Here is a 27,340-nt window from a genome sequence, read left to right as displayed (position 1 = left end):
ATGGAATGTTGGAAAATGACTGTCAATGCATCCGCTATTTCCAAGGCCACCTCCTTAAGTTCTCTGGGATGCAGTCCATCAGGCCCTGGCGATTTTTCGGCCTTCAATCCCATCAATTTCCCCAACACAATTTCCCGACTAATAAGGATTTCCCTCAGTTCCTCCTCCTTACTAGACCCTCTGACCCCTTTTATATCCGGAAGGTTGTTTGTGTCCTCCTTAGTGAATACCGAACCAAAGTACTTGTTCAATTGGTCCGCCATTTCTTTGTTCCCCGTTATGACTTCCCCTGATTCTGACTGCAGGGGACCTACGTTTGTCTTTACTAACCTTTTTCTCTTTACATATCTATAGAAACTTTTGCAATCCGTCTTAATGTTCCCTGCAAGCTTCTTCTCGTACTCCATTTTCCCTGCCCTAATCAAACCCTTTGTCCTTCTCTGCTGAGTTCTAAATTTCTCCCAATCTCCGGGTTCGCTGCTATTTCTGGCCAATTTGTATGCCACTTCCTTGGCTTTAATACTATCCCTGATTTCCCTTGATAGCCACGGTTGATCCACCTTCCCTTTTCTATTTTTACGCCAGACAGGAATGTACAATTGTTGTAGTTCATCCATGCGGTCTCTAAATGTCTGCCATTGCCCATCCACAGTCAACCCCTTAAGTATCATTCGCCAATCTATCCTAGCCAATTCACGCCTCATACCTTCAAAGTTACCCTTCTTTAAGTTCTGGACCATGGTCTCTGAATTAACTGTTTCATTCTCCATCCTAATGCAGAATTCCACCATATTATGGTCACTCTTCCCCAAAGGGCCTCGCACAACGAGATTGCTAATTAATCCTCTCTCATTACACAACACCCAGTCTAAGATGGCCTCCCCCCTAGTTGGTTCCTCGACATATTGGTCTAGAAAACCATTCCTTATGCACTCCAGGAAATCTTCCTCCACCGTATTGCTTCCAGTTTGGTTAGCCCAATCTATGTGCATATTAAAGTCACCCATTATAACTGCTGCACCCTTATTGCATGCACCCCTAATTTCCTGTTTGATGCCCTCCCCAACATCACTACTACTGTTTGGAGGTCTGTACACAACTCCCACTAACGTTTTTTGCCCTTTGGTGTTCTGCAGCTCTACCCATATAGATTCCACATCATCCAAGCTAATGTCCCTCCTAACTATTGCATTAATCTCCTCTTTAACCAGCAATGCTACCCCACCTCCTTTTCCTTTTATTCTATCCTTCCTGAATGTTGAATACCCCTGGATGTTGAGTTCCCAGCCCTGATCATCCTGGAACCACGTCTCCGTAATCCCAATCACATCATATTTGTTAACATCTATTTGCACAGTTAATTCATCCACCTTAGTACGGATACTCCTTGCATTAAGACACAAAGCCTTCAGGCTTGTTTTTTTAACACCCTTTTGTCCTTTTAGAATTTTGCTGTACAGTGGCCCTTTTTGTTCTTTGCCTTGGGTTTCTCTACCCTCCACTTTTCCTCATCTCCTTTCTGTCTTTTGCTTTTGTCTCCTTTTTGTTTCCCTCTGTCTCCCTGCATTGGTTCCCATCCCCCTGCCATATTAGTTTAACTCCTCCCCAACAGCACTAGCAAACACTCCCCCTAGGACATTGGTTCCGGTCCTGCTCAGGTGCAGACCGTCCGGTTTGTATTGGTCCCACCTCCCCCAGAACCGGTTCCATTGCCCCAGGAATTTGAATCCCTCCCTGCTGCACCACTGCTCAAGCCACATATTCATCTGCGCTATCCTGCGATTCCTAATCTGACTAGCACGTGGCACTGGTAGCAATCCCGAGATTACTACTTTTGAGGTCCTACTTTTTAATTTAGCTCCTAGCTCCTTAAATTCGTTTCATAGGACCTCATCCCTTTTTTTACCTATGTCGTTGGTACCAATGTGCACCACGACAACTGGCTGTATTTTTTTCGCCAAAATTACCATTTTCACTTCGCTACCATTAGTAGGCCGGATATTCGGCCTTTAATTTGTGCAGTGGTAAAAATCGGCTTTGCTGGAGGGTTCGCGGCACTAACCGTGAATTTCAGCAACTTTAGTCCGAGGCCGATAGCGCTGCAAGAGAGACCTTGGGAGGGGGGGGAAACAACAACAAAAAATTTGGAAAAAACAAAAAATCAAAATTCACAAAACATTCAGAAAACTCTTACCTACCAAATCACTGAAAAAGAATTTAAAAAATAAAAACTTTAACTTACCTTTTTTGCAGGTCTTCATACTTAACGCTGTTGGCAGAGCTGCAATGCAGGTTTTTCCCGGTCGGTATTCTAGGCGTAGAATACGGGTGCGGAGAGAGCCAAATTTCGGGTGAAAACGCAATTTCGGGTCTTGCACGGCAGCGCTCCTCTCCCTAGCGGTAACGGGAAAGTGCAGCCGCAAAACGTCACCGAATTTCCTGCCAAATATGGTGAAATAGCGCCAAAAACCCGGTCGCAAAATCGGCGCATTTCTAGCCCTAAAGAGTCATAAACATATATCACAGAGAAGTCTTACATCAAAGATGAGATTATAGAAACATAGAAACATAGAAAATAGGTGCAGGAGTAGGCCATTCGATAAGATCATGGCTGATCATACACCTCAGTACCCCTTTCCAGCTTTCTCTCCATACCTCTTGATCGCTTTAGCCGTAAGGGCCATATCTAACTCCCTCTTGAATATATCCAATGAACTGGCATCAGCAACTCTCTGCGGTAGGGAATGCCACAGGCTAACAATTCTCTGAGTGAAAAAGTTTCTCCTCATCTCAGTCCTAAATGGCTTACCCCTTATCCTTAGACTATGTCCCCTGGTTCTGGACTTCCCCATCATCGGGAACATTCTTCCTGCATCTAACCTGTCCAGTTTCGTCAGAATTTTATATGTATCTATGAGATCCCCTCTCATCCTTCTAAACTCCAGTGAATAGAGGCCCAGTCGATCCAGTCTCTCCTCATATGTCAGTCCTGTCATCCCGGGAATCAGTCTGGTGAACCTTCGCTGCACTCCCTCAATAGCAAGAACGTCCTTCCTCAGATTAGGAGACCAAAACTGAACACAATATCCCAAGTGAGGCCTCACTAAGGCCCTGTACAACTTCAGTAAGACCTCTCTGTTCCTATACTCAAATTCCCTAGCTATGAAGGCTAACATACCATTTGCCTTCTACACTGCCTGCTGTACCTGCATGCCAACTTTCAATGACTGATTACCATGACACCCAGGTCTTGTTGCACCTCCCGTTTTCCTAATCTGCCGCCATTCAGATAATATTCTGCCTTCGTGTTTTTGCCACCAAAGTGGATACCCTCACATTTATCCACATTATACTGCATCTGCCACGCGTTTGCCCACTCAGCTAACCTGTCCAAGTCACTCTGCAACCTCTTAGCGTCCTCCTCACAGCTCACACCGCCATCCAGCTTAGTGTCATCTGCAAACTTGGAGATATTACACTCAATTCCCTTATCTAAATCATTAATTATATTGTAACGAGCTGGGGTCCCAGCACTGAGCCCTGCGGCACCCCACTAGTCACTGCCTGCCATTCGGAAAAGGACCCGTTTATCCCGATTCTCTGCTTCCTGTCTGCCAACGAGTTCTCTATCCACATCAGTACATTACCCCCAATACCATGTGCTTTAATTTTGCACACCAATCTCTTGTGTGGGACCTTGTCAAAAGCCTTTTGAAAGTCCAAATATACAACATCCACTGGTTCTCCCTTGTCCACTCTGCTGGTTACATCCTCAAAAAATTCCAGAAGATTTGTCAAGCATGATTTCCCTTTCATAAATCCATGCTGACTTGGACCGATCTCGTGACTGCTTTCCAAATATGCTACTATTTCATCTTTAATAATTGATTCCAACATTTTCCCCACTACTGGTCGATAATTACCCATTTTCTCTCTCCCTCCTTTCTTAAAAAGTGGTGTTACATTAGCTACCCTCCATTCCATAGGAACCGATCCAGAGTCGATAGACTTTTGGAAAATTATCACCAATTCATCCACTATTTCTAGGGCTATTTCCTTAAGTACTCTGGGATGCAGACTATCAGACCCCAGGGATTTATCGGCCTTCAATCCCATCAATTTCCCGAACACAATTTTCCACCTAATAAGGATTTCCTTCAGTTCCTCCTTCCCACTAGAACCTCGGTCCCTTAGTATTTCCGGAAGGTTATTCGTGTCTTCCTTCGTGAAGACAGAACCAAAGTATTTGTTTAACTGGTCTGCCATTTCGTTGTTCCCCATTATAAATTCACCTGAATCTGACTGCAAGGGACCTACGTTTGTTTTCACTAATCTTTTTCTCTTCACATATCTATAGAAGCTTGCTTTCAGTCTAAAAGTCTTAGGGCTAGAACCTCCACTTTTGTGCTTAATGCCCAAAAATGGGCATTATTTCCAGCGTGGGTGTTAAAAAAGGATTTTCAGATCACCGGCTTCTCGCCCATTCTCAAAACACTTCGTTTCCATTTTTGAAAATGGGCGTTACCGTGAGCGATATGAAATGGGCGGTAGCGTTAAATTTTTTTGACCTTCTGCCGTAAAATGTGGCCGTCCTTAGCAACGGCATGGCAACGCTCGATTCCTGCGATTTAGGGGATCAAGGGTCATCATGACATGCACAGAAGAAGAGACAGAGAGAAAGGGAGCTCAGAGGCATTGAAAACATGTGTGGTTGTGGTGTGTGCTTGTCTGGCTTTTGTGGGAGGCACGACAGAGATTGACCAGTAGCAAAAAGCCTACTCAGAACCAGGAACATAATTTTCACCGAGTTTTTGTCCAACAAATAAGATTAAACATGGAAGGGATGGAGGAGGCCCTGGAGCTGGTAGCTAGGAACACTGGTGGTAGAGGGCTCCCAGTGGTCCCGGAGTGCGGCACTGCACCCCAAGGTGCTGCACCCCCATTGCCAACCAAACATGAGAGCCAGCAGCAACATCTTGCTTCTGGCTCGGAGCACGTTCCCACATCGGGACCGTCCTCTCCCGTATCTGTCCAAGCAGCGGTTCGGCCATCACCCACCCCCCCCCCCCGCCCCCCCCCCCCGCCAATGAAGCATCGCCTCAGGACCTCCTCGGCCAGGCAGCTTGGAGTCAGGAGGGGAAGGGGAAGGGGTAGAGGAGGGGAGGAGAAGCGGTGGGGGGTCGCAGGTTGGATTGTACAGAAATACTGATGATTTCAGACTAATGTTCGGTTTACATGTTTTTTATGTAACAAAACCTTGTTTCGCATTGGCTCAGATAGCTGCACCGTTACACGCTGCTGATTCCTTAACATCAAAGGGTATAATCGCACTTAACTTCAATCAACTTAATCTTTAAATATCACCAAGGTGATGCCCACCATTGATGTATAACCTGCACACACAGCAGTGTGTCAGCCTTGTAAATAACAGCAACGTTCCTTCAGGCAAAACGATCATTGATGAGCTCCTGACGTAAGGCTCTTGCAGCTATCATGCAACCATGGGTCCTTTCATGCGGTCTACGGGGGGGCAGGGGCATGGCTTCAGCATCAGCCTGATTGTCTGGCCCGAGGTCAGCGTCCACCTCCTCGTCCTCCTCTTCCTCTCTCTGGTGAGGTGGACTGTCAGGCTCATCAGGCAATTCTTGTCCCCTCCTGATAGCCAAGTTGTGCAGCATGGAGCACACTACGAATTTAGCTACCTGCTCAGGGTGATTTTGGAGCTCACCCCCTGAGTGGTCCAGGCATCCAAAGCGCTGCTTCAGCACTCCAATAGTTTTCTCCACGATATTGCGAGTTGTTCTGTGGCTCTCGGCCTTGGTGTGGGTGTCATGCAGGAGGGTCATCAGCCAGGTGCCAGGTGGCGAGGCCATATCCTTTGTCACCAAGCATCCAGCATTGACCTTGTGGCTCATTGTTAAACAAGTCAGATACAGTGCTTTCACGCAAGATGTGAGCATCATGGATGCTGCCTGGAAATTGAGCATTCACTGCCAGTATAATTTGCTGGTGGTCGACAGCCAGTTAAACATTCAGGGAGTGGAATCCCTTGTGGTTCCTGAAAACCTCAGCATCCTGAAAAGGTGCCCGCATCGCGATGTGCATACAGTCTATTGCTCCCTGCACCTTGGGGAAGTTTGCAATTCATGAGAATCCTAGAGCCCTTTCACTCTGTACCTCCCTGGTCATAGGGAAGCTGATCAAGTCCCTCCTGCCTGCATACAAGGCTTCAGTGATCTGATTAATGCAGCAATGTGTGGCATGCTGAGAAAGTCCACAAATGTCTCCAGTTGTGGCCTGAAAAGAACTCGAGGCGTAGAACGACAGTGCCGTGGTGACTTTGACCTCGACGGACAGTGCAGTACTGATGGTGCTGGCAGGCTGCACATCTTCCCTTATCAGCTGGCATACCTCAGTGATAACCTCTTTGTGGAAGCGCAGCCTCCGAAGGCAGATGGTTCGGGCAAGTCAAAATAAGAATCCTTCTCTTTGTACTTGCGGGGGGTGTAATGTCTGGTCCTCCTCATCTGTCTGTCACATCTTACATTGGGCACACAATGCAGTGGAGCATTCCTTCGGCGATGTCGAGTCTGTTGCATGTAATTGGTCACCAAGAGAGGGTGAGAAAGGACAGGCCCCATTGCAGTAGCTCTCTGTTTTCCACTGATTGGTCACAAACAAGGAATGTCCCGACGAAGACACCTATTCAATTCCAATCAGTCACAGTATGGTCAAGATGTTTTCACAGATGTTCACATCAACTCCAACGACCTGCAGAGTACATCTGAACTCCGCCGAGGTTGAAGCACAGCAGCCTTTTAAAGGACGCGACATATGATCTGCAACATGGCATCCATAACGCTGTGATTAGTTCCGGTTTGTTCCACTTTTTGTGGGTGGTTTTTTGGGCGAGCGATATTGTAGGCGATATGTGTGCGAGGTGGTGAAAGTGATGCTGGGCGATCTCATGGCCGCTAGTTTTGGTAGATATGCGCTTTACTACAAAAAAAAGTGGGCAGGCGTTAATATTGAATCTCGGTGTTAAATCCGTGTGGAAAGTAACGCTTGGCGCTAAATTTCCGAAAAATGCCCGCCAGTTTCCATTTTGTGCCAAAATGGCCGATATATGGGCGTTATACGTCATTTCTGCGGTAAAATGGACGTTAAAATGGACGTTAAGTAGGCATTAAGCATGCAAAAAAAGTGGAGGTTCTAGCCCTTAGTAATGAACACTCTCTGACGAGGGTATACAGGACCAAAGAAGCAGAGAAGCGGGCCAGGAACATTGACTTTTTTTCAATGAAAAAGGCCACCTTAGTAAACAAAGGAAGAAAAACAAATCAAAAGTTGTCAAAGAGCTGAAAACAGAAGTATTTCAATTGTGTTTCCCTACATTTTAGTCTTGTTATGTGTATTCAGGGACTGTTAACATATTATGTATCTAAGATGGGAGTACTGGTTGGTTTGATGATCAACAACAGTTTCATTCTTCCAATTTTTAACTTGTTTGCGGAGAATAAATGGCCGGTTGTTAGACAGCAAATGGAAATCTTGAAATCCAATATTGGTTCATCTATCCTTGTGAGGAGCCAAAATGGCCACCATAATCTATCTCGAACTGTTTATTAGGTGCAAAAGACAACTAAGATATCATCTCAAACAACTAATTGGACTCTATAGTAATGTGGTGCTGCTAATGCAGGGCATCACAAGTACAATCCTTTCAGTCCCTAAGTAAAAGACCGTATTCTGCTTTTTCTTGCATCTGATGCATGAGATCAAGTTGACAGCTCAATCAATATTTCTTTAGATCTTGAACCGAACCACATATACAATTAATTGAGCATCGTAATAAAAGCAAGAAAAGAGATTGCAAGTTATAACAGAAAAAGTTGTAAAGCTTGGTATATTCTTAGCAGTACATTAACCACTGAATGAAACATTGTTGTAAAAATTGTGCTTAAAGCAGTGAAAAGAACAATATTCAGCAAGACTCACGTGTAGTAGAAACAGTCACAACTGGACTGTAGGCATAGCATCCCTGCATGACTAATGATTTTTAGTCGAAATCTATATGGGGTGGAAGCATCAAGTCCCTTCACAACATGCTTTGTAGCATATCCTCTGGGAAAATAAAGGCACAAAGAATATTGGGACAACCAAAAGAATAGCACCAATTTTAGTTAAACAAATTAAATGCAAAATCCATTTTTAATAAATATTTATGGAATAGTTAAGTAACAGTGTTAAAGAGGAAGCATCTTTCAGACAAAAAAAATTACAAAAGTTGTAAAGAATTAGAATCATTTTTAATATTTATTTCTACTGAGACATAAACATTTTTCTGATTACATCCTTTGAGAACTGCCTGACTGGGTTACTGAGGCTATCAGTGGAGAAAGCCACGGGAGCTGAATTAGCATCAACATATACACTCTTCAACCTGGGATTCTTCAACTGTCTGTTCATTTAGTAAATCCTCAAAGTTAGTTGTCATTGGCCAGGACAAAAGATCATACAATCCTGTAGCAAAAGTGCTAGTGCTAGGACATAATGGTTAATATTATGGTGGTGCAGCATAAAGAATTATGGTCTCACTTACTCATAAATAAGCCAAGTCATGAATACTATATACAGCATACTAGATTTCATAAATTTAGAGATGATGGGACATTCCTCTCCTACAGTTAATGGGCCAAAAAGAAGCAGGTTATTGGTGAAAGAGAAAGACATTATTAAGTTCATCAGAGAGAAAAATTGTTTATTTTTACACTGATATGACTTAATTTTGTACAGAATGAAAGTATGTTATATTGCTGTGATCGATTAATGTCATCTAGGTGCCTGCCACTTTGAAGCCAATGCACTTCTGCCACCTAGTGGTGAAGCTTAACAGACAAGGAAATTAAATGTGAATAAAATAACAGTGAAAAGATTAAAAAGATGTTCCCGGCCTCCTGCTGTAACAGTCTCAATACATTAGTGTGGCATTACAGAGGTTACAGAACTATGATTTATAACAAACAATGATTAATAATTATTCTGTACAATTATTAGCAAGTGGAAGTTGCTTGTGTTTACAGTAAATAGTTCAAGTATCTGAGGCAGTGTAAAAGGAAGACATTCTAGATTATTCTTAATAAAGATGGATGGACTGGCAGTTTTAACAGAGCCCATACACAGAAATGTCTCTTCTGAATGAAGCAGTGAATTGTTATGTAAGCAGCCTACAGTCTAGTTGGACTGGTAACAAGCACAACGTTGTTATCGCAGCAACAAACTGAATAATAACAAATGAAAAAGGAATGTGGAAAGGAAAATGTTGAATATGAGTTTTATTGCACAAATTAGTCATACCATAGTGTAATAGCACTTAGAATTGGCAATTATTTGCCTTTCACAATACCATTTCAACAATCATAATTAAAAAGTATTTAAAAATTTTTTTTCAAGAAATCACGTGACATGAACGCAAAACACACAGTGGTTTGACCTAAATGAATGCCCACAGATGATGCCTGAATATCTTGCAAACATAAGAGAGCATACAGCATAATTTGGGCCACCAATATATTTTTTTTCCATTGACCATGTACAATCTATTCCAAATTTATTTAATCACCAGAGCAAAAATTCTGCAAAAATCTCCGTGATCCCACAAAAGTTTGTATGTGAAACTCCAGAATATCCATCTAACTTACATCGTTTAACCAAGACTGGTTACCTTAGACAAAGGACAAGAATGATGACAACTTGCATTTATATAGGATAAGAGCAGCAGCAGAGTTTTGAATGAACTGACGCCCGGAGCAGCAAAAGTCCAGACTATCCTTAATGGGCTCAAAGGAGCAGTCTTCCTCTTGACCCCACAAAAGGAAATTTAACACGTAACTTACAAGGCTTTTTCTTCCTGCAGACCAGGCTTTACTGACTAGGCCAGCTGCAGTGAGCATCCCACTCAGACGGTGTTTAAAATGCCATCGGGGTCCTATGTAAGTCATAAATGTATGAGGGCCATTTTTGTAGTAACGCTACCTCTCCAGTGTTTCAACCGAGGGCCTTGGCCGCCCCAAAAAACAGCAGCGATGAAATCACCGCAGGGCAGGTATGGAGCAGGAAATTGACCTGCTGCACATTAACTCCCGCCTTAGCCAACTGCCTCTAATGTTTCTGACCTCGTCCAACTCGTGAACAGAATTGCACATCAAGTGCAAATGGAGCGGAGATTCAGCACAACAGGTCTCTGTCTAATTTTCCGTTCACTAACACCCAGGAAGTATGCACACATAGGGAGGCCGAAATTGGCCACCCACCATTATGCATCGGGCGGCCTGTCAGAATTCAGCACTTTGGAGTGGGGCAGAAGTGGCATCATCATGGGGGCGGAAATGGGGGTGGGGTGGAGTAGCCGACGCTGTCAGTCATCAGCGCCGTGCTGATGATGTCATCACACTGGTACATCACAATGTCTCTCCCCCTCAGTTAAACGGGAGGGCCGCTACAAACTCTGCAGCCACTTTAGTGGCAAACACTGGGCCACCAGGGAGGGTTTCGGCCGGGCAAGCGGCCTAGAACCAAGAGGGGGCTGCCAGGCTGCCTGTTGGCGGCCCGGCCGAACCTGCAGCCATAATTGTCGGCCCAACCTGGCAGTCGGCCGACAAAAAAAAGATGCTGTTGCCGGCAGCGACACCTCCCCTTTAAGGGTGGCCGCGCCACCAAGCCACAGACAGCAATTCCAGGAAAGGGGCAATTTCCTGAAGGGGTCCTCTCTAGTCGATAAGGGGTTGGCATGTGCACGCCGCAGCGGGAAAACGGGCGGAGTGGTCCCCTACAACGCTCCAAACCTGAGGAGTGGCAATTTTCAAAATGGTGACCCCTCCACAGAGACTCGGTGGCCATTCCGCCAGAGGCCTTATAAAAAGGGCCAATTTTGGCCCCAAGGTGTTAGGCACAGGAAAACTGGCTCTACACTCTGCAAACTAGGGCATAAGCTTGTACTACACAAATAGGTTATTAGCCAGGTTAGGAGCTGCTTCAATTTGACAAGCTACAAAATGAGACAGGGGTTACTATTGCTGGATGAAAAGAAACCACAGACTGAGATGGGAACCGCTTAATATGTTATTAACTGAATGGAAGCTTCTGCTGAGAGTGTTTAAAATTCTGATCAACAGGGAGTTCAGGTTGGATAACTAAGATACTGGCTGAGAAGTAGGTCCTGCTCGATGAATAAGCTAGTAACTGAGAAGAGAGCTCTAATAGATAAATGAAATGATGTTACAGAGAAGAAACTATTACATTTTGGGGTCTTTATTCGTTTTTTTTCTGGTTTCCTGCAAGTGACCGCTCACTCACTATGGCCCAGAGTATGTCTTTGCCTGTCCAATATCTAGGTAATTTGTAGCAAGCCCAGGGATCAAACGGAAAATCCTCCTTACTGTATTTTAGCTTGCTGGTTACATTGCATGCCCTCATCTGATCTTCCTCGAAGGCAGTAGAATAAATTCTAGACCATAACTTAGGCTATAAACTCCCAAATGGATGTATTAGCCTATAACTGGATAATTGAACAGAAGTAATGGCACAATATAGATTTAAGTAATTACAGGTTTAAATATCCCTTCTTGGAAGACAGAAAGTAACACATCTGCTGAAGCAGAGAAGGTATCTATGCCAGACTCTAATGCCTGTTTTACGTGGCCGCTATGGGTGCCTCTATAGCACCTGAATTAATATGGCATCAGATACATTTCAGATATTGTTTGGGCACAGGAGGTTGGTCCCGTAAACTAGACCTCTGCGTCCTCGTTTTCGCACAACAGGGTCAGATTTCCCCCCACTATCTCCCTGAGCTAAATGTATTTTCTGAAGTTTATAGAATACAAAACAAAAACTAAATAGTTGTGTAATCAGCAATCACTTTTTAATTACAAATGTTAATGGAAATTTAATTTAGCGTTTTTAACTAAAGGGATAAATGTGCAAAATAAGTCTCCTGACAACAGTTATCTATTCTATGATGCTGTAGAGAACACCTAGCTTTGCCAGCCTACTAGTCTGTTTGGCCTTTATGTATACCTATATTTGGACAGGAAACTCTCTTTAGCTTTAAAGCTGTTACAGTCAACGTTGGCAAGCTGCAGCTAGCAGAATGTGTCGGAGCCGGTGAATCAATATTCCATATTCCACCTCATATTATTACCTGATGTAGAACAGCTGGGGTCTTATTGTTGGTGCTGGCCCAGCCAATTACCTTCACCTATGAATGAAATGAGCTAAGGCTTGAAAAAAACACACATTTTAGAGCTGCAAAAAACTATTTTATTAAACTGGTGGAAGAGTCAAAGGATATCTGAATATAAAAAGGAGAGAACAATACAGACTGAGTTACAAGACATGAACCTTCACAAAAAAAGTAAAATTTTAATTATTTAGCAATACAACTGTAGATTTTTCTTCAGGGAAGAGGAGATTGTAATTCAGTTTTCTCTAATGTCAGGTAAGTTATTTTAAAATAAACTGGGTAAATTAGTTATGATCCCACAAAGTTTACACCTATGATCAAAAAAGATTGCGATGGCTTGAAATTGAGTGGGACATAATGATTCCTGAGCTGTTGAAATCATTACACAGTAACTTTAAAAAAAGAATGTTTAAAAAAAAAAGTAATCTAGAGAAAAAAGATAATCAGTGTGGAAGGGTGGGAGGGTGGGAGGAAGGGAGGAGAAGGGGAAGGGGAGGGAAAGGGAAGGGGAAGGAGGGAGGGAGGGAGGGGAAGGGAAGGGAAGGGAAGGAGGGAGGGAGGGAGGGGAAGGGAAGGGAAGGGAGGGAAGGGAAGGGAGGGAGGGAGGGGAAGGAGGGAGGAAGGGAGGGAGGGAGGGGAAGGAAGGGAGGGGAAGGAAAGAAGGGAGGGAGGGAAGAAGTAAGTTTTTTAAGTGTAGTCACTGTTGTAATGTAAGAAACAGGATCAGCTTCATGCCTCTATGTTTCCAGGACTAACACAGTTGGCAGCCCCTTCACGAGATTTGCTCAGTTAGTTTTAACTATGCTGCATTCCAATGCTGCTGAAGAGAGGGTCTTCTCCATGAGTCGGCAAAATAAATCCCCTTTCAGACCTAATCTGAACCCAGAAGAAACTGGGTGGATAGAATTACTACAAAAGAGTCCTACCTCAAGATTTCCCTGTACGCAAGTTTGAACCTGTTATGTATGTAATAACTTGATAGACTGAATACTGTAAACTAACACAGGTACAAACCTGGGTCTGCTTTATTAGGGCCCAAAGTGGTTACATTACATGATGGCTTGCCTTTTATACCTGGGCTGCACACACGTGCGTACAGCCCAATGACCTCTGACAGTGGCGCCACCTGGTGGCTAGTAACCTTCAAGCATACATACATGACAATATCCCCCTTTAAGATATTAGTAACAGCCTTTTTACAAATTGAGATGGTCTGGGGCTTTCTGCTCCCGAGTTGATCGTCTCAGTTCAACTCCAGCCTTGGGCAAGCGTTCTGAGTCTGTTATGACTGGGGGCTGGGTAGTCGATGTGATGGGAGTGGCAATGACCATGTCAGGGATTGACAGTCCAGATTCATTGATGACAGCGGAGTCCTCTGATGACTGAGGGTAGGTTGGTTGGTCACGGATTATGTCTTCCTCAGACTGTTCCGGTCCATGATTAGATCAGCCATGATCTTATTGAATGGCGGAGCAGGCTCGAGGGGCCGTATGGCCTACTCCTGTTCCTATTTCTTATGTCTTTATGATCGTTCAAGTCAGGGTGGACAAGATAGAGCTTGGTCTTGAGACCTCTCTTCATCAATAGTTCAGTAGGGGGGACCCCGGTAAGCATGTGGGGTCCTGTCCTGTAACTAAGCAATATGCATGACAAGTGAGTCTGCAGTGAACCTTGAGTTACATGCATCATACACCGCTTGATGGTTTGGACAGCACGCTCTGCTTGACCATTAGATGCGGGTTTGAATGGTGCTGACCTCACATGTTTGATACCATTGAGTTTCATGAACTCTTGAAACTCCAGACTAGTGAAGCAAGGTCCATTGTCGCTTAAAACGATGTCGGGCAGATCATGAGTGGCAAACATTTCACGAAGGCTCTCAATGGTAGCTGTGGATGTACTGGATGACACTTGGAATATGCATCCACCACAACTAAAAATATTTTTCCCAGGAAGGGACCTGCAAAGTCGATGTGGATCCTGGACAATGGTTTAGATGGCCACGACCACAGACTCAGCGGTGATTCCGCTGGTGCTTTACTTAGCTGCATGCAAGTGTTGCACTGATGCACACATGACTCCAGATCAGAGTCAATTCCAGGCCACCATTCATGAGACCTGGCAATGGCTTTCATCATGACAATACCGGGATGAGTGTTATGTAGATCATGTACAAATTTCTCTCTGCCTTTTTTAGGCATTATAACACAGTAAATAATCTGACTGAATGGATAGTTCGTCTTTGCGACGGATGTAAGGTTTGGTCTCATCACCCATGTGCTTGGGTATGGCAGACCAAACGCCACTAAGGACACAACATTTCACAACCGATAATATCGGATCCTGGCTAGTGTAGGTCTTAACTTGTTGAGCCGTGACAGGGGTTCCTTCACTTACAAAACATCCATAACTAACAGTAGGTCTGCAGGTCTCTACCTCCGGTGTGGGCAAGCTCAGTGCATCGGCACAATTCTCGGTGCCAGGACTATGGTGAATGACATAATCATAGGCAGATAATGTCAGCGCCCACCTCTCGATGCGAGACGATGCATTGGTATTTATACCTTTGTTTTCCGAAAACAATGAAATGAGTGGCTTGTGATCTGTTTCCAGTTCAAACCGAAGACCAAACAGGTATGGTGCATCTTTTTAACCCCATACACACAGGCTAGTGCTTCTTTTTCTACCATGCTGTAGGCTCTTTCCGCCTTTGACAAACTTTTGGAAGCATACGCAGCAGGCTGTAGTTTACCCGACTCATTAGCTTGTTGGAGCACGCAACCAACTCCATATGACGAAGCATCACAGGCCAATACTAGACGCTTACATGGATCATAATGTACCAACAGCTTGTTCGAGCAAAGCAGATTAGTAGCTTTCTCAAAAGCTTTATCTTGAGACGCACCCCAAACCCAGTTGTCGCCTCTTCTTAGCAGCATGTGCAGTGGCTCTAATAAAGTGCTAAATCTGGGTAGGAAATTACCGAAGTAGTTGAGTAGACCAAGGAACGAACACAGCTCTATCACATTCTGAGGCTTGGGTGCATTTTTGATGGCCTTGGTTTTCGAATCCGTAGGCCTGATGCCGTCAGCAGGAATTTTCCTCCTCAGGAATTTAACTTCCGGTGCCATGAAGACACACTTCGAATGTTTCAGTCTGAGTCCCACTTTGTCCAGACAATGTAGAACCTCTTCCAGGTTATTCAGATGTTCGGCAGTGTCACGACCTGTGATCAGGATGTCATCTTGGAACACAACGGTTCTAGGTACGAACTTCAGTAGACTCTCCATGTTCCTCTGAAATATGGCTGCAGCTGAGCGAATTCCGAAAGGATACCTGTTGTAGATAAACAGTCTTTTATGAGTGTTGATGTACGTAAGTTTCTTCAACGTCTCGACCAGTTCCTGTGTCATGTAGGCCGACATCAGAACAAGTTTAGTGAACAACTTCCCCCCGGCTAGTGTTGCAAACAGGTCATCAGCTTTTGGTAATGGGTAGTGATCCTGTTTTGAAACTTGGTTGATCGTAACCTTGTAGTCGCCACAAATCCTGACAGTGCCATCACACTTCAACACAGGAACAATGGGGCTGGCCCATTCATTAAATTCGACTGTGATATGACCCCTTCACGCTGGAGCCTGCCCAGTTCGATTTCGACCTTCTCCCTCATCATGTACGGAACCGCCCGAGCTTTATGATAGATAGGTCTTGCATTCGAGTCCACGTGGATCTGCACCTTGGCTCCCGTGAAATTGCAGATGCCTGGTTCAAACAGCGAGGGGAACTTGCTCAGCACTTGAGCACATGGAGTATCATCCTCCGATGACAACGCTTTGATATCGTTCCAATTCCATTTGATTTTTCTAGCCAATTCCTGCTGTACAGCATAGGACCATTGCCTGGAACAATCCATAACGGTAAATCATGAACCGTACCATCATACAACACCTTGACTACTGCACTGCCAATCACCGTTATGCGTTCTTTAGTGTACGTACGCACCTTGGCATTGACTGGACTCAGCCTAAGCCACACAGCCTCAGTATCCCACCGCTTGTCGAATGTCCTCTGGCTCATTATTGATTGACTCGCACCCATGTCCAATTCCATCGGTACCGGCAACCGTTAAGTTTCACATTAATCATTATCGGTTGGCTCTTTGTTAGGAACGAATATAGTCCATACACTTCCTCCTCTGGTATCTCGGATTGCAGACCCGGATCTGCGCTATACTGATCATCATCCTCCACGTGGTGTGTCGCAGCACGCTTGCTCAGTTGCGGACACATGCGTCGGAGATGCTCCAGTCTCGAACAGCCTTTACAAATGTACTGTTTAAACCGACACTGATGAGGCTGATGATTGCCCCCACACTGCCAACATGGTGAAATCAGATTAATTCCCGTTGGCGGACTTTGGGCAGCCACAGGTTTGGCATACGCAGTTGAGTAGGCCCTGCCATATGCAGCTCTGCCAAACGACGATACAACCTTGTTTACAGTACTTGCCGAGTTCCAATTTTTCGATGATATCTGCTTTAAGTTTTTGTCCGTCGTCATGCATGCCTGGGCAATCGTGATGGCCTTGCTCAAATCCCAACGTCTCCGCCGCCAGTAGCTTACGCAGGATCACCTTGTAGTTGATGCCGATTACAAAGAAGACGCACTGCATGTCTCCCAATGCAGTTTCGAACTTACACGGTCCAGCTTGGGTCGGCAACGAATTCCGACACATCCTGGCCCTCAGAACAAACGTGCTTGTAGAATCGATATCGTGAGATGATGCCGCCTTCTTCTGGTTTGAGATGGTCACATACCAGAGCACACAATTCCTCATAGTCCTTGTCCGTTGGACTTGCAGGCGAGAGAAGATTCTTTATGAGTCCATAGATTTTCGGACCACAAACCGTGAGGAAGACCGCCCTGTGCCTAACTGCATCAGTGGGTTCCTCCATTTTGTTGGCCACGAAATACTGGTCCAGGAGAGCTACAAAATCTGCCCAGTCCTCTCCCTCCATGAATCTCTCCAGAATTCCAATTGTGCTCATTTTTGCATGAGAAAGTTCTTAAGTTACCTCGTCGCCAAATGTTATGTATGTAATAACTCGATAGACTGAATACTATAAACTAATACAGGTACAAACCTGGCTCTGCTTTATTAGGGCACAAAGTAATTACATTACACGATGGCTTGTCTTTTATACCTGGGCCGCGCACACATGCGTACAGCCCAATGACCTCCGACAGTGGCGCCACCTGGTGGCTAGTTACCCCAAGGATACATACATGACTGAACCCTCAAAGGATCTTCTTGTTTAAGCAAAAAAAAGCAACAAGGGAATACAGGCAAGCTCACAAGAGTGACAGCAAGTAATCATGTAAGGATGGAAGCAGGTACAAGTTGGTATCCATATTAAGCAGCATCATAGTTCCATGCAGAACTGCAGCCAGTATTGTTTTTAACGAAATTGTCATGGATTCTTCAAATTTTGCTTAATGAAAGCTGCAAAATTAATGGGTCTGGGTTTTGCAGTGGTAATGACAGTGAATCTGTCGCCGTTTCACCTCTGTGAAACTGACTGCAACTACAGGATTGAGCGCATGCGCAGATAAACAGGGAAATCACTAGGTGGTGGTCAATCATTCCCTGCTCTGCCACAGGCTGTGCTGTGGAACTCTCCAAAGCCGGCAATCAGTGAAATCACCTGAACTAATGAAAACTTTCCCCTTTCCGCTCTAATATCGCTTTTTAGAACCCCAAAAAAAGTTAAGCCTTGTTGAAAGAGGTGTAACTGGGTTGTTAGAAACATAGAAACATAGAAAATAGGTGCAGGAGTCGGCCATTCAGTCCTTCGAGCCTGCACCACCATTCGATAAGATCATGGCTGATCATTCACCTCAGTACCCCTTTCCTGCTTTCTCTCCTTACCCCTTGATTCCTTTAGCCGTAAGGGCCATATCTAACTCCCTCTTGAATATATCCAATGAACTGGCATCAACAACTCTCTGCGGCAGGGAATTACACAGGTTAACAACTCTCTGAGTGAAGAAGTTTCTCCTCATCTCAGTCCTAAATGGCCTACCCCTTATCCTAAGACTGTGTCCCCTGGTTCTGGACTTTCCCAACATCGGGAACATTCTACCCGTCAGAATTTTATATGTTTCTATGAGATCCCCTCTCATCCTTCTCAACTCCAATGTATAAAGGCCCAGTTGATCCAGTCTCTCCTCATATGTCAGTCTAGCCATCCCGGGAATCAGTCTGGTGCACCTTCGCTGCACTCTCTCAATAGCAAGAACGTCCTTCCTCAGATTAGGAGACCAAAACTGAACACAATATTCCAGGTGAGGCCTCACCAAGGCCCTGTACAACTACAGTAGGACCTCCCTGCTCCTATACTCAAATCCCCTAGTTATGAAGGCCAACATACCATTTGCCTTCTTTACCGCCTGCTGTACTTGTATGCCAACTTTCAATGACTGATGAACCATGACACCCAGATCTCGTTGCACCTCCCCTTTTCCTAATCTGCCGCCATTCAGATAATATTCTGTCTTCGCGTTTTTGCCCCCAAAGTGGATAGCCTCACATTTATCCACATTATACTGCATCTGCCACGCATTTGCTCACTCACCTAACCTGTCCAAGTCACCCTGAAGCCTCCTAGCATCCCCCTCACAGCTCACACCACCACCCAGTTTAGTGTCATCTGCAAACTTGGAGATATTACACTCAATTCCTTCATCCAAATCATTGATGTATATTGTAAAGAGCTGGGGTCCCAGCACTGAGCCCTGCAGCACTCCACTAGTCAATGCCTGCCATTTTGAAAAGGACCCATTTATCCCAACTCTCTGCTTCCTCTCTGCCAACTAGTTCTGTATCCACTTCAGTATATTACCCCCAATAACATGTCCTTTGATTTTGTACACCAATCTCTTGTGTGGGACCTTGTCAAAAGCCTTTTGAAAGTCCAAATACACCACATCCACTGGTTCTCCCTTGTCCATGCTACTAGTTACATCCTCAAAAAATCTAGAAGATTTGTCAAGCATGATTTACCCTTCATAAATCCATGCTGACTTGGACCGATCCTGTCACTGCTTTCCAAATGCGCTGTTATTTCATCCTTAAAAATTGATTCCAACATTTTCCCCACCACTGATATCAGGCTAACCGGTCTATAATTACCCGCTTTCTCTCTCCCTCCCTTTTTAAAAAGTGGTGTTTCATTAGCTATCCTCCATTCCATAAGAACTGATCCAGAGTCGATTGACTGTTGGAAAATGATTACCAATGCATCCACTATTTCTAGGGCTACTTCCTTAAGTACTCTGGGATGCAGACCATCAGGCCCTGGGGATTTATCAGCTTTCAATCCCATCAATTTCCCGCCTAATAAGGATATCCTTCAGTTCCTCCTTCTCACTAAACACTCGGTCCCCTAGTACTTCCAGAAGGTTATTTGTGTCTTCCTTCGTGAAGACAGAACCAAAATATTTGTTTAATTGGTCTGCCATTTCTTTGTTCCCCATTATAAATTCACCTGAAACTGACTGCAAGGGACCTACATTTGTCTTCACTAATCTTTTTCTCTTCACATATCTATAGAAGATTTTGCAGTCAGTTTTTATGTTCCCTGCAAGCTTCTTCTCGTACTCTATTTTCACCCTCTTAATTAAACCCTTAGTCCTCCTCTGATGAATTCTAAATTTCTCCCAGTCCTCAGGTTTGTTGCTTTTTCTGGCCAATTTATATGCCTCTTCCTTGGATTTAACACTATCCTTAATTTCCCTTGTTAGCCACGGTTGAGCCACCTTCCCCGTTTTATTATTACTCCAGACAGGGATGTACAATTGCTGAAGTTCATCCATGTGATCTTTAAATGTTTGCCATTGCCTATCCACCGTCAACCTTTTAAGTATCATTTGCCAGTCTATTCTAGCCAATTCACGCCTCAAACCATCGAAGTTACCTTTCCTTAAGTTCAGGACCCTAGTTTCTGAATTAACTGTGTCACTCTCCATCTTAACAAAGAATTCTACCATATTATGGTCACTCTTCCCCAAGAGGCCTCGCACAACAAGATTGCTAATTAGTCCTTTCTCATTACACATCACCCAGTCTCGGATGGCCAGCTCCCTAGTTAGTTCCTCGACATATTGGTCTAGAAAACCATCCCTAATACACTCCAGGAAATCCTCCTCTACCGCATTGCTACCAGTTTGGTTAACCCAATCAATAAGTAGATTAAAGTTACCCATGATAACTGCTGTACCTTTATTGCATGCATCCCTAATTTCTTGTTGATGCTGTCCCCAACCTTACGACTACTGTTTGGTGGTCTTTACACAACTCCCACTAGCGTTTTCTGCCCCTTGGTATTCCATAGCTCCACTCATACTGATTCCACATTATCCAAGCTAATGACCTTTTTTACTATTGCATTAATTTCCTCTTTAACCAGCAATGCCACCCCGCCTCCTTTTTCTTTCTGTCTATCCTTCCTACATGTTGAATATCCCTGGATGTTGAGTTCCCAGCCTTGGTCACCCTGGAGCCATGTCTCCGTGATGCCAATTATATCATACCTGTTAACTGCTATCTGCACAGTTAATTCGTCCACCTTATTCTGAATACTCCTCGCATTGAGGCACAGAGCCTTCAGGCTTGTCTTTCTAACGCACTTTGCCCCTGTAGAATTTTGCTGTAATGTGGCCCTTTTTGCTTTTTGCCTTAGGTTTCTCTGCCTTCCACTTTTACTTTTTTTCTTTCTATCTTTTGCTTCTGCCCCCATTCTATTCCATCTATCTCCCTGCATAGGTTTCCATTCCCCTGCCATATTAGTTTAACTCCTCCCCAACAGCACTAGCAAACACTCCCTCTCGGACATTGGTTCCGGTCCTGCCCAGGTGCAGACCGTCCAGTTTGTACTGGTCCCACCTCCCCCAGAACCGGTTCCAATGTCCTAGGAATTTGAATCCCTCCCTTCTGCACCACTCCTCAAGCCACGTATTCATCTGAGCTATCCTGCGATTCCTAATCTGACTAGCACGTGGCACTGGTAGCAATCCTAAGATTACTACTTTTGAGGTCCTACTTTTTAATTTAGCTCCTAGCTCCCTAAATTCATCTTGTAGGATCTTATCCCATTTTTTACCTATATCTTAACAGCGTATTGACGGTTAAACAACCATTCTGGCCCCGTAAACTAATTTTATATTTGTGGAATACCAAATTTCTCCATTATAATAAAAAACTAGATATTTAAAATAACAAAAAATATATTTTTGATTTATTTTTTAAAGTTTATTCATGATAAAGCTTCATGATTAAGCTTCTACTTTTACCCCATGTGTATGTCCCAATCTTTATTTCGCTCTCTAAAAAAATGTTTTAAGTGAATGATAAAAGCTGCTTTTTAGTCCCTGGTTTGCTGCCTGTGAGAATTATTCAAAGTGATTGGCTGCTTGGACAGATTGATGACATCACTGCTGCTGTATGCTGGAGATCCCCTATAGACAGCACTACAGTCAAATTAAGGTTGAGAAAGCTAAAGTTCTCACCACAGAGATCAAAAGATTTTTGTGGGCAGCTTTCTTCAAGCTCAGTGATGATCGCTATCACTTCATCATTGACCGTAAATTCAGAGCCTTTATTTCTCAGCTATCAGGTCCAACTAGAAGCCCAGGTTCAAATTCTCATAGCTATGATAGTATACTAAAAATAAGTAAAATGGAACATAGCTCTTTTCATGCCCTTTAATGAGCAAAATCAGAATCCAAATACAGGGGTACCTCTGTTGGTCCCAACTCTCCTTTCTGAAATAGCATTTTATCACCTCAATTAGGCTACACTAGACAATTTACTCTGTTTGTACAAGCTTTGTCAACATATTAAATGTACATACACAACTGGTAAGCTAGAATTGAAATATAAATAGAAAATGCTGGAAATACTCAGTAGGTCAGGCAGCATCTGTGGAGAGATAAACAGAGTTAATATTTCAGGTCAATGGCCTTTTGTCAGAACTGGAAAAAGTTAGAGATCTAACAGATTTTTAGCAAATGCAGAGACAGGGAAAGGGGGAGGGGAGGAAAGAGCAAAAGGATTGTGTTAGGGTGGAGGGCAGGAGGGAATTAAATGACAAAAGGTATGATTGTATAAAGCAAAAGGAGATGGTAATGGGGCAAGTAAAAAACAAAAGATGGGCCCATCTAGGACAAAGCAGCCTGCTTGATTGCCACCCCATCCACCACCTTAAACATTCACTCCCTGCACCACCGGCTCACCATGGCTGCAGTGTGTACCATCTACAAGATGCACTGCAGCAACTCGCCAAGGCTTCTTCGGCAGCATCTCTCAAACCCATGACCTCTACCACCTAGAATGACAAGGGCAGCAGATGCATGGGAACACTATCACCTCCAAGTTCCCCTTCAAGTCACAAACCATCCTGACTTGGAAATATATTGCCGTTCCTTCATTGTCAAAATCCTGGAACTCCCTCCCTAATTGCACTATGGGAGAAGGCAGTGGCTCACCACTACCTTCCCAAGGACAATTAGGAATGGGCAATAAATGCTGGCCTTGCCAGCAATGCCCATATCGCAGGGACGAATGAAAAAAAAGGTATAGCAGAATCATCAACAGCTGCCTAGGTTGAGAGGTTGGGCCTATACACATACACGTATATGTTTGAAACATATAAGATAATGAGGGAGCTTGACAAGGTGGCTGCAGAAAGGATATCTCCACTCATAGGGCAAACTAAAACTAGGGGACATAGTCTCAGCGTAAGGGGCCGCCCATTTAAAACTGAGATGAGGAGGAATTTCTTCTCCCCGAAGGCGTAAAACTATGGAATTCTCTGCCCCAGAGAGCTGTGGAGGCTGGGTCATTGAATATATTTAAGGCAGAGATAGACAGATGTTTGAGCGATAAGGGAGTAAAGGGTTATGGGGAGCGGGCAGGGAAGTGTCCAAACCTCGGGAGCCTATTATCAGCAAGGGCAGACATCGACGATGAGGTTCAACAATGCCTCCAGTGCGCCAGCGCAGCCTTCGGCTGCTTGAGGAAAAGAGTGTTCAAAGATCAGGCCCTCAAATCTGCCACCAAGCTCATGGTCTACAGGGCTGTAGTGATACCCGCCCTCCTGTATGGCTCAGAGACGTGGACCATATACAGTAGACACCTCAAATCGCTGGAGAAATACTACCAACGATGTCTCCGCAAGATCCTGCAAATCCCCTGGGAGGACACACGCACCAACGTTAGCGTCCTCGATCAGGCCTACATCCCCAGCATCGAAGCACTGACCACACTCAACCAGCTCCGTTGGGCAGGTCACATTGTTCGCATGCCTGACACAAGACTCCCAAAGCAAGCGCTCAACTTGGAACTCCTACATGGCAAGTGAGCCCAAGGTGGGCAGAGGAATCGTTTCAAGGACACCCTCAAAGCCTCCTTGATAAAATGCAACATCCTCACCGACACTTGGGAGTCCCTGGCCAAAGACTGCCCTAGGTGGAGGGTGCAGAGCACCTCGAGTCTTGTCGCTGAGAGCATGCAGAAAACAGGCACAGGCAGTGGAAGGAGCATGCGGCAAACCAGTCCCACCCTTTCTTTCCTTCAATGACTGTCTGTGCCACCTGTGACAGAGACTGTGGTTCCCGTATTGGACTGTTCAGTCACCTAAGAACTCACTTTTAGAGTGGAAGCAAGTCTTCCTCGATTTCGAGGGACTGCCTATGATGATGATGGAGCTGAGTCCATGATCAGATCAGCCATGATCTTATTGAATGGTGGAGCAGACTCGATGGGCCAAATGGCCTAATCCTGCTCCTATTTCTTATGTTATGCCTTCTGAAAAGAATGGGGTAGAGGTTATGGTCTGAAATTGTTGAACTCGATGTTGAGTCCAGAGGGCTGTAAAGTGCCTAATGAAAGAGGAGGTGCTGTTCCTCGGGCTTACATTGAACTTCTTTAGAACTGCAAGGGGCCAAGGACAAAGAGGTCAGAGTGGGAGTGGAGTCAAGAATTAAACCGACAGGCGACCGGAAGCTCGGGGTTACGTTTGCGGACTGAATGGAGGTATTCCGCAAAGCGGTCACCAATTTGCGTCTGGTTTCCCCAATGTAGAGGAGACGGCATCGTGAGCAGCGAATACATTATACTAAATTGCAAGTAGTGGAAGTAAATCGCTTGGAAGGAGTGTTTGGGGCCCTGGACAGTGGGAAGGGAGGAGGTAAAAGGGTAGGGGTTGCATCTCCTGCGCTTGCGCGGAAAGGTGCCGTGGGAAGAGGGGGTGTTAGGGGTGATTGAGGAGTGGACAGGGTCCCTTCGGAATGCTAAAAGGGGAGGGGAAAATGTGTTTGGTGGTGGGATCATGCTAGAGGTGGCGGAAATGGCGGAGGTTGATCCGTTGAATGTGAAGGCTGGTGGGGTGAAAGGTGGGGTCAAGGGAAATCCTAGAATTGACGTATGATGATGTACGGTGAAATAAATGTTACAAATTTTGCTAGTCTAGGATTCATATTTTGCACATTCAATGAGTAAACTGATGTATCTTTATGCTCCCTGATCTAGAAAAATGGCCTATGTACATTCCATCTTTAAAAAAGAATTCAGGGAAGCATGCCCAAATAAACAGCAAGGCAAGCGAATCCTTTGCCTCGAAAAATTCTTGAGAATGGTCAGAGGCTTCCTCCCTGGACACTCACTGGGCCTCGGGCAGGCTTCTGAAGCCTGGGAAGTATTGGAAAGACTATCTCACTGATTTCAGCTCTATCTCTGTACAGGTACTCAGAATGAATTTTCAATGAAAAATGCATCTCACAAACTGAATCTTACATTAACAAGTTGATCTCCCACGCCATTGTACATAAAGAATCAAGACCAAGTGCACTATTCAGGTCAAGCATGCTAGAGGGTGAAATGATCATTGAATAGGGGAAGGATAGGGGAAGAGGTGGAGGAGAGGAAGGAGAGAATGGGAAAGGATGGAAAATGGAGAAGAAGGGATGGAGGAAAATGGGGAGAGGGGAGTGGGGAAGGAAGATGGAAGAATAGGAAGAACAGAACAGGATGCAGGATGGGGTGGGGAGTGGAATGCAAGCAGAGGAAAAACTCAATGAGGAAGGGGGTTTGAGCTGACCTTCCCTACCTTAAAATTATGCTCACTAGGGAGGCTGGGTTTAATCCTTCCTCGTTGCCAGGCATGAATGTCTGCTCAATGGGAGGGGTGAGATTTTCTGCTCAGAGGAGTAAGTCATGCATTAATTTCCCTTCCAGCCAACAGCTTTCAGCGTGTATCCTGAGTGGCGGTGTTTGCTGCCTACTTTCACAACAGTCTTAATTATTTACTGAGTGGGAGGCGGAATGTAAGCAACTCTTTTGTTACATGCAGTTAATTCATTGTAAGTAGATGGCCAGCCTTCCATGTTCTATCCTCCATAAACCTGAGGTCATCCAAATCTCTGCTGCCCGTGACCTAACTCACACCAAGTCCTGTTCATCCATCTCCCCTGAGCTTGCAGATCTATTTTGGATCCCAGTTAAGCAATGTCTCGATTTAAAAATTCTTATCCTTGTTTTCAAATCCCTCTATGGCCTCATCCCTCCGTATCTCTAATCTCCGCCAGCCCTATAATTCTCCCAGATCTCTGCACTCCGCCTATTCTGGCCTTTTAAATATCCTCAATTGTAAATGCTCCATCTTTGATGGTCGTACCTTCAGCTGCCTAGGTCCTAAACTCTGGAATTCCCTCCCTGAATCTCTCCGCCTCTTTATCTCTCCTTCCTCCTTTAAGACGCTCCTTAAAACCTACCTCTTCGACCAAGCTTTTGGTCATCGGCCCTAACATCTCCTTATCTGGCTCGGTATCAAATAGTTTTTTTTATATAACACTCCTATGAAGTGATTTGGGTCATTTTATTACATCAAAGGCGCTATACAAATATAAGTTGTTGTGTAGGAGAGTTATTGTGAACCTCATTAAAATTGCTATAGGCCTTCCAAGTTATGCTCATGTGGATGGTGTGTCAACGTCATAACTTTTGTTTCAGAAGGGGAGGGCAGGATGGAACGAATGGGAAAGTTGGTTCAAGGTGGTAGTTTAGGTAAGCTGCTCCAATCACAGACACTGTCAATGGGAATGGATGTGCACTTGTGGGCTGAGAGGAGAAAAATCACCCATGATGGAAAACAATGCTATGGGCCGGGGGGCGGGGGGGGGGGGAGCGTATAAGGGTAGGAAGGAACGGCAAGCTTTGTCAAGTGGATGATGGCTCTGGCAACTGTTCAAACAGGAAAGAGGAACACAATTGCAAGTACCTCCATGGGAACAGATGTGCATCTCCGTCCTGTGTTCCACCGGATAGATGATACATGACATTGATAAGTGGGCTATATATATTAGACGTTCGTGTTTTAATTGTTGCCGTACCTTAAGTTCTCATACTAAGCTCCTGTGATTACATTTCACACATTCCTACACTCCCACCTAGTGTCTCTGTGGTGAAATATATGCTAACTGTGAGGACTACATACAGTACCATTAAGGGGTACTATAGCTAATGAAAATACTTTTAACACTGTAAAGGTCAATCACAGCACCATTCCCATCCCCTCTCTCCTTCTCATCCATCCCTGTCCTCTCTCCCCTTCTTTCCTAGCTCCCTTTCCTGCTTCCTTCCACTTTCCCGCTCCCTCTTCTCCTTTTCCCCAGGAGTGGCATTAGGTCCGTGCAAGTACACAAGGTCCCGAGCTCATCTAGTGAAAAGACACCGATGGTATGTGTGCAAATTTTACACCAGATTAAGTAGGTACTGTTCAGTATAATTGTCTGGTAAACTTTAGGGGTACCTTTGCATGGGGCCCCAACAAGGCAAAAGCCGCTCCTGCCTTTCCATCCTTTGTCACCCCTTCTATTTCTCAGTGGGAGGGGAGGGGGACTGAGCTGCTCATCTTTCCTCCAGTGATGCTGCCTTACCTAGCCAGGCCTAGATTTTAATGTCAGTGGTGGGGCGCTGTGGAATCTGATTTACTAATTTTGATCTCGTCAGACAGTGAGATTTACACTAATGCTTAAGTGA

At 44.7% G+C, this 27,340-nt stretch overlaps 1 protein-coding gene across 1 annotated transcript in view; it reads right to left on the bottom strand.

Annotated features, from left to right (window-relative positions):
* The window catches only part of fank1 (fibronectin type III and ankyrin repeat domains 1), a 94,625-nt gene that overhangs the window by 47,453 nt on the left and 19,832 nt on the right, over window positions 1–27,340 (bottom strand). The window contains 2 exon segments of the mRNA XM_070874012.1: window positions 7,999–8,035; window positions 8,037–8,124. Of these exon segments, the coding sequence (XP_070730113.1) occupies window positions 7,999–8,035; window positions 8,037–8,124 (125 nt within the window).

This window comes from Pristiophorus japonicus, chromosome 3 (assembly GCF_044704955.1).
Source record: "Pristiophorus japonicus isolate sPriJap1 chromosome 3, sPriJap1.hap1, whole genome shotgun sequence".
In the NCBI taxonomy this organism is placed as follows: domain Eukaryota; kingdom Metazoa; phylum Chordata; class Chondrichthyes; family Pristiophoridae; genus Pristiophorus; species Pristiophorus japonicus.
This window is presented reverse-complemented; position numbering and strand designations above follow the sequence as displayed.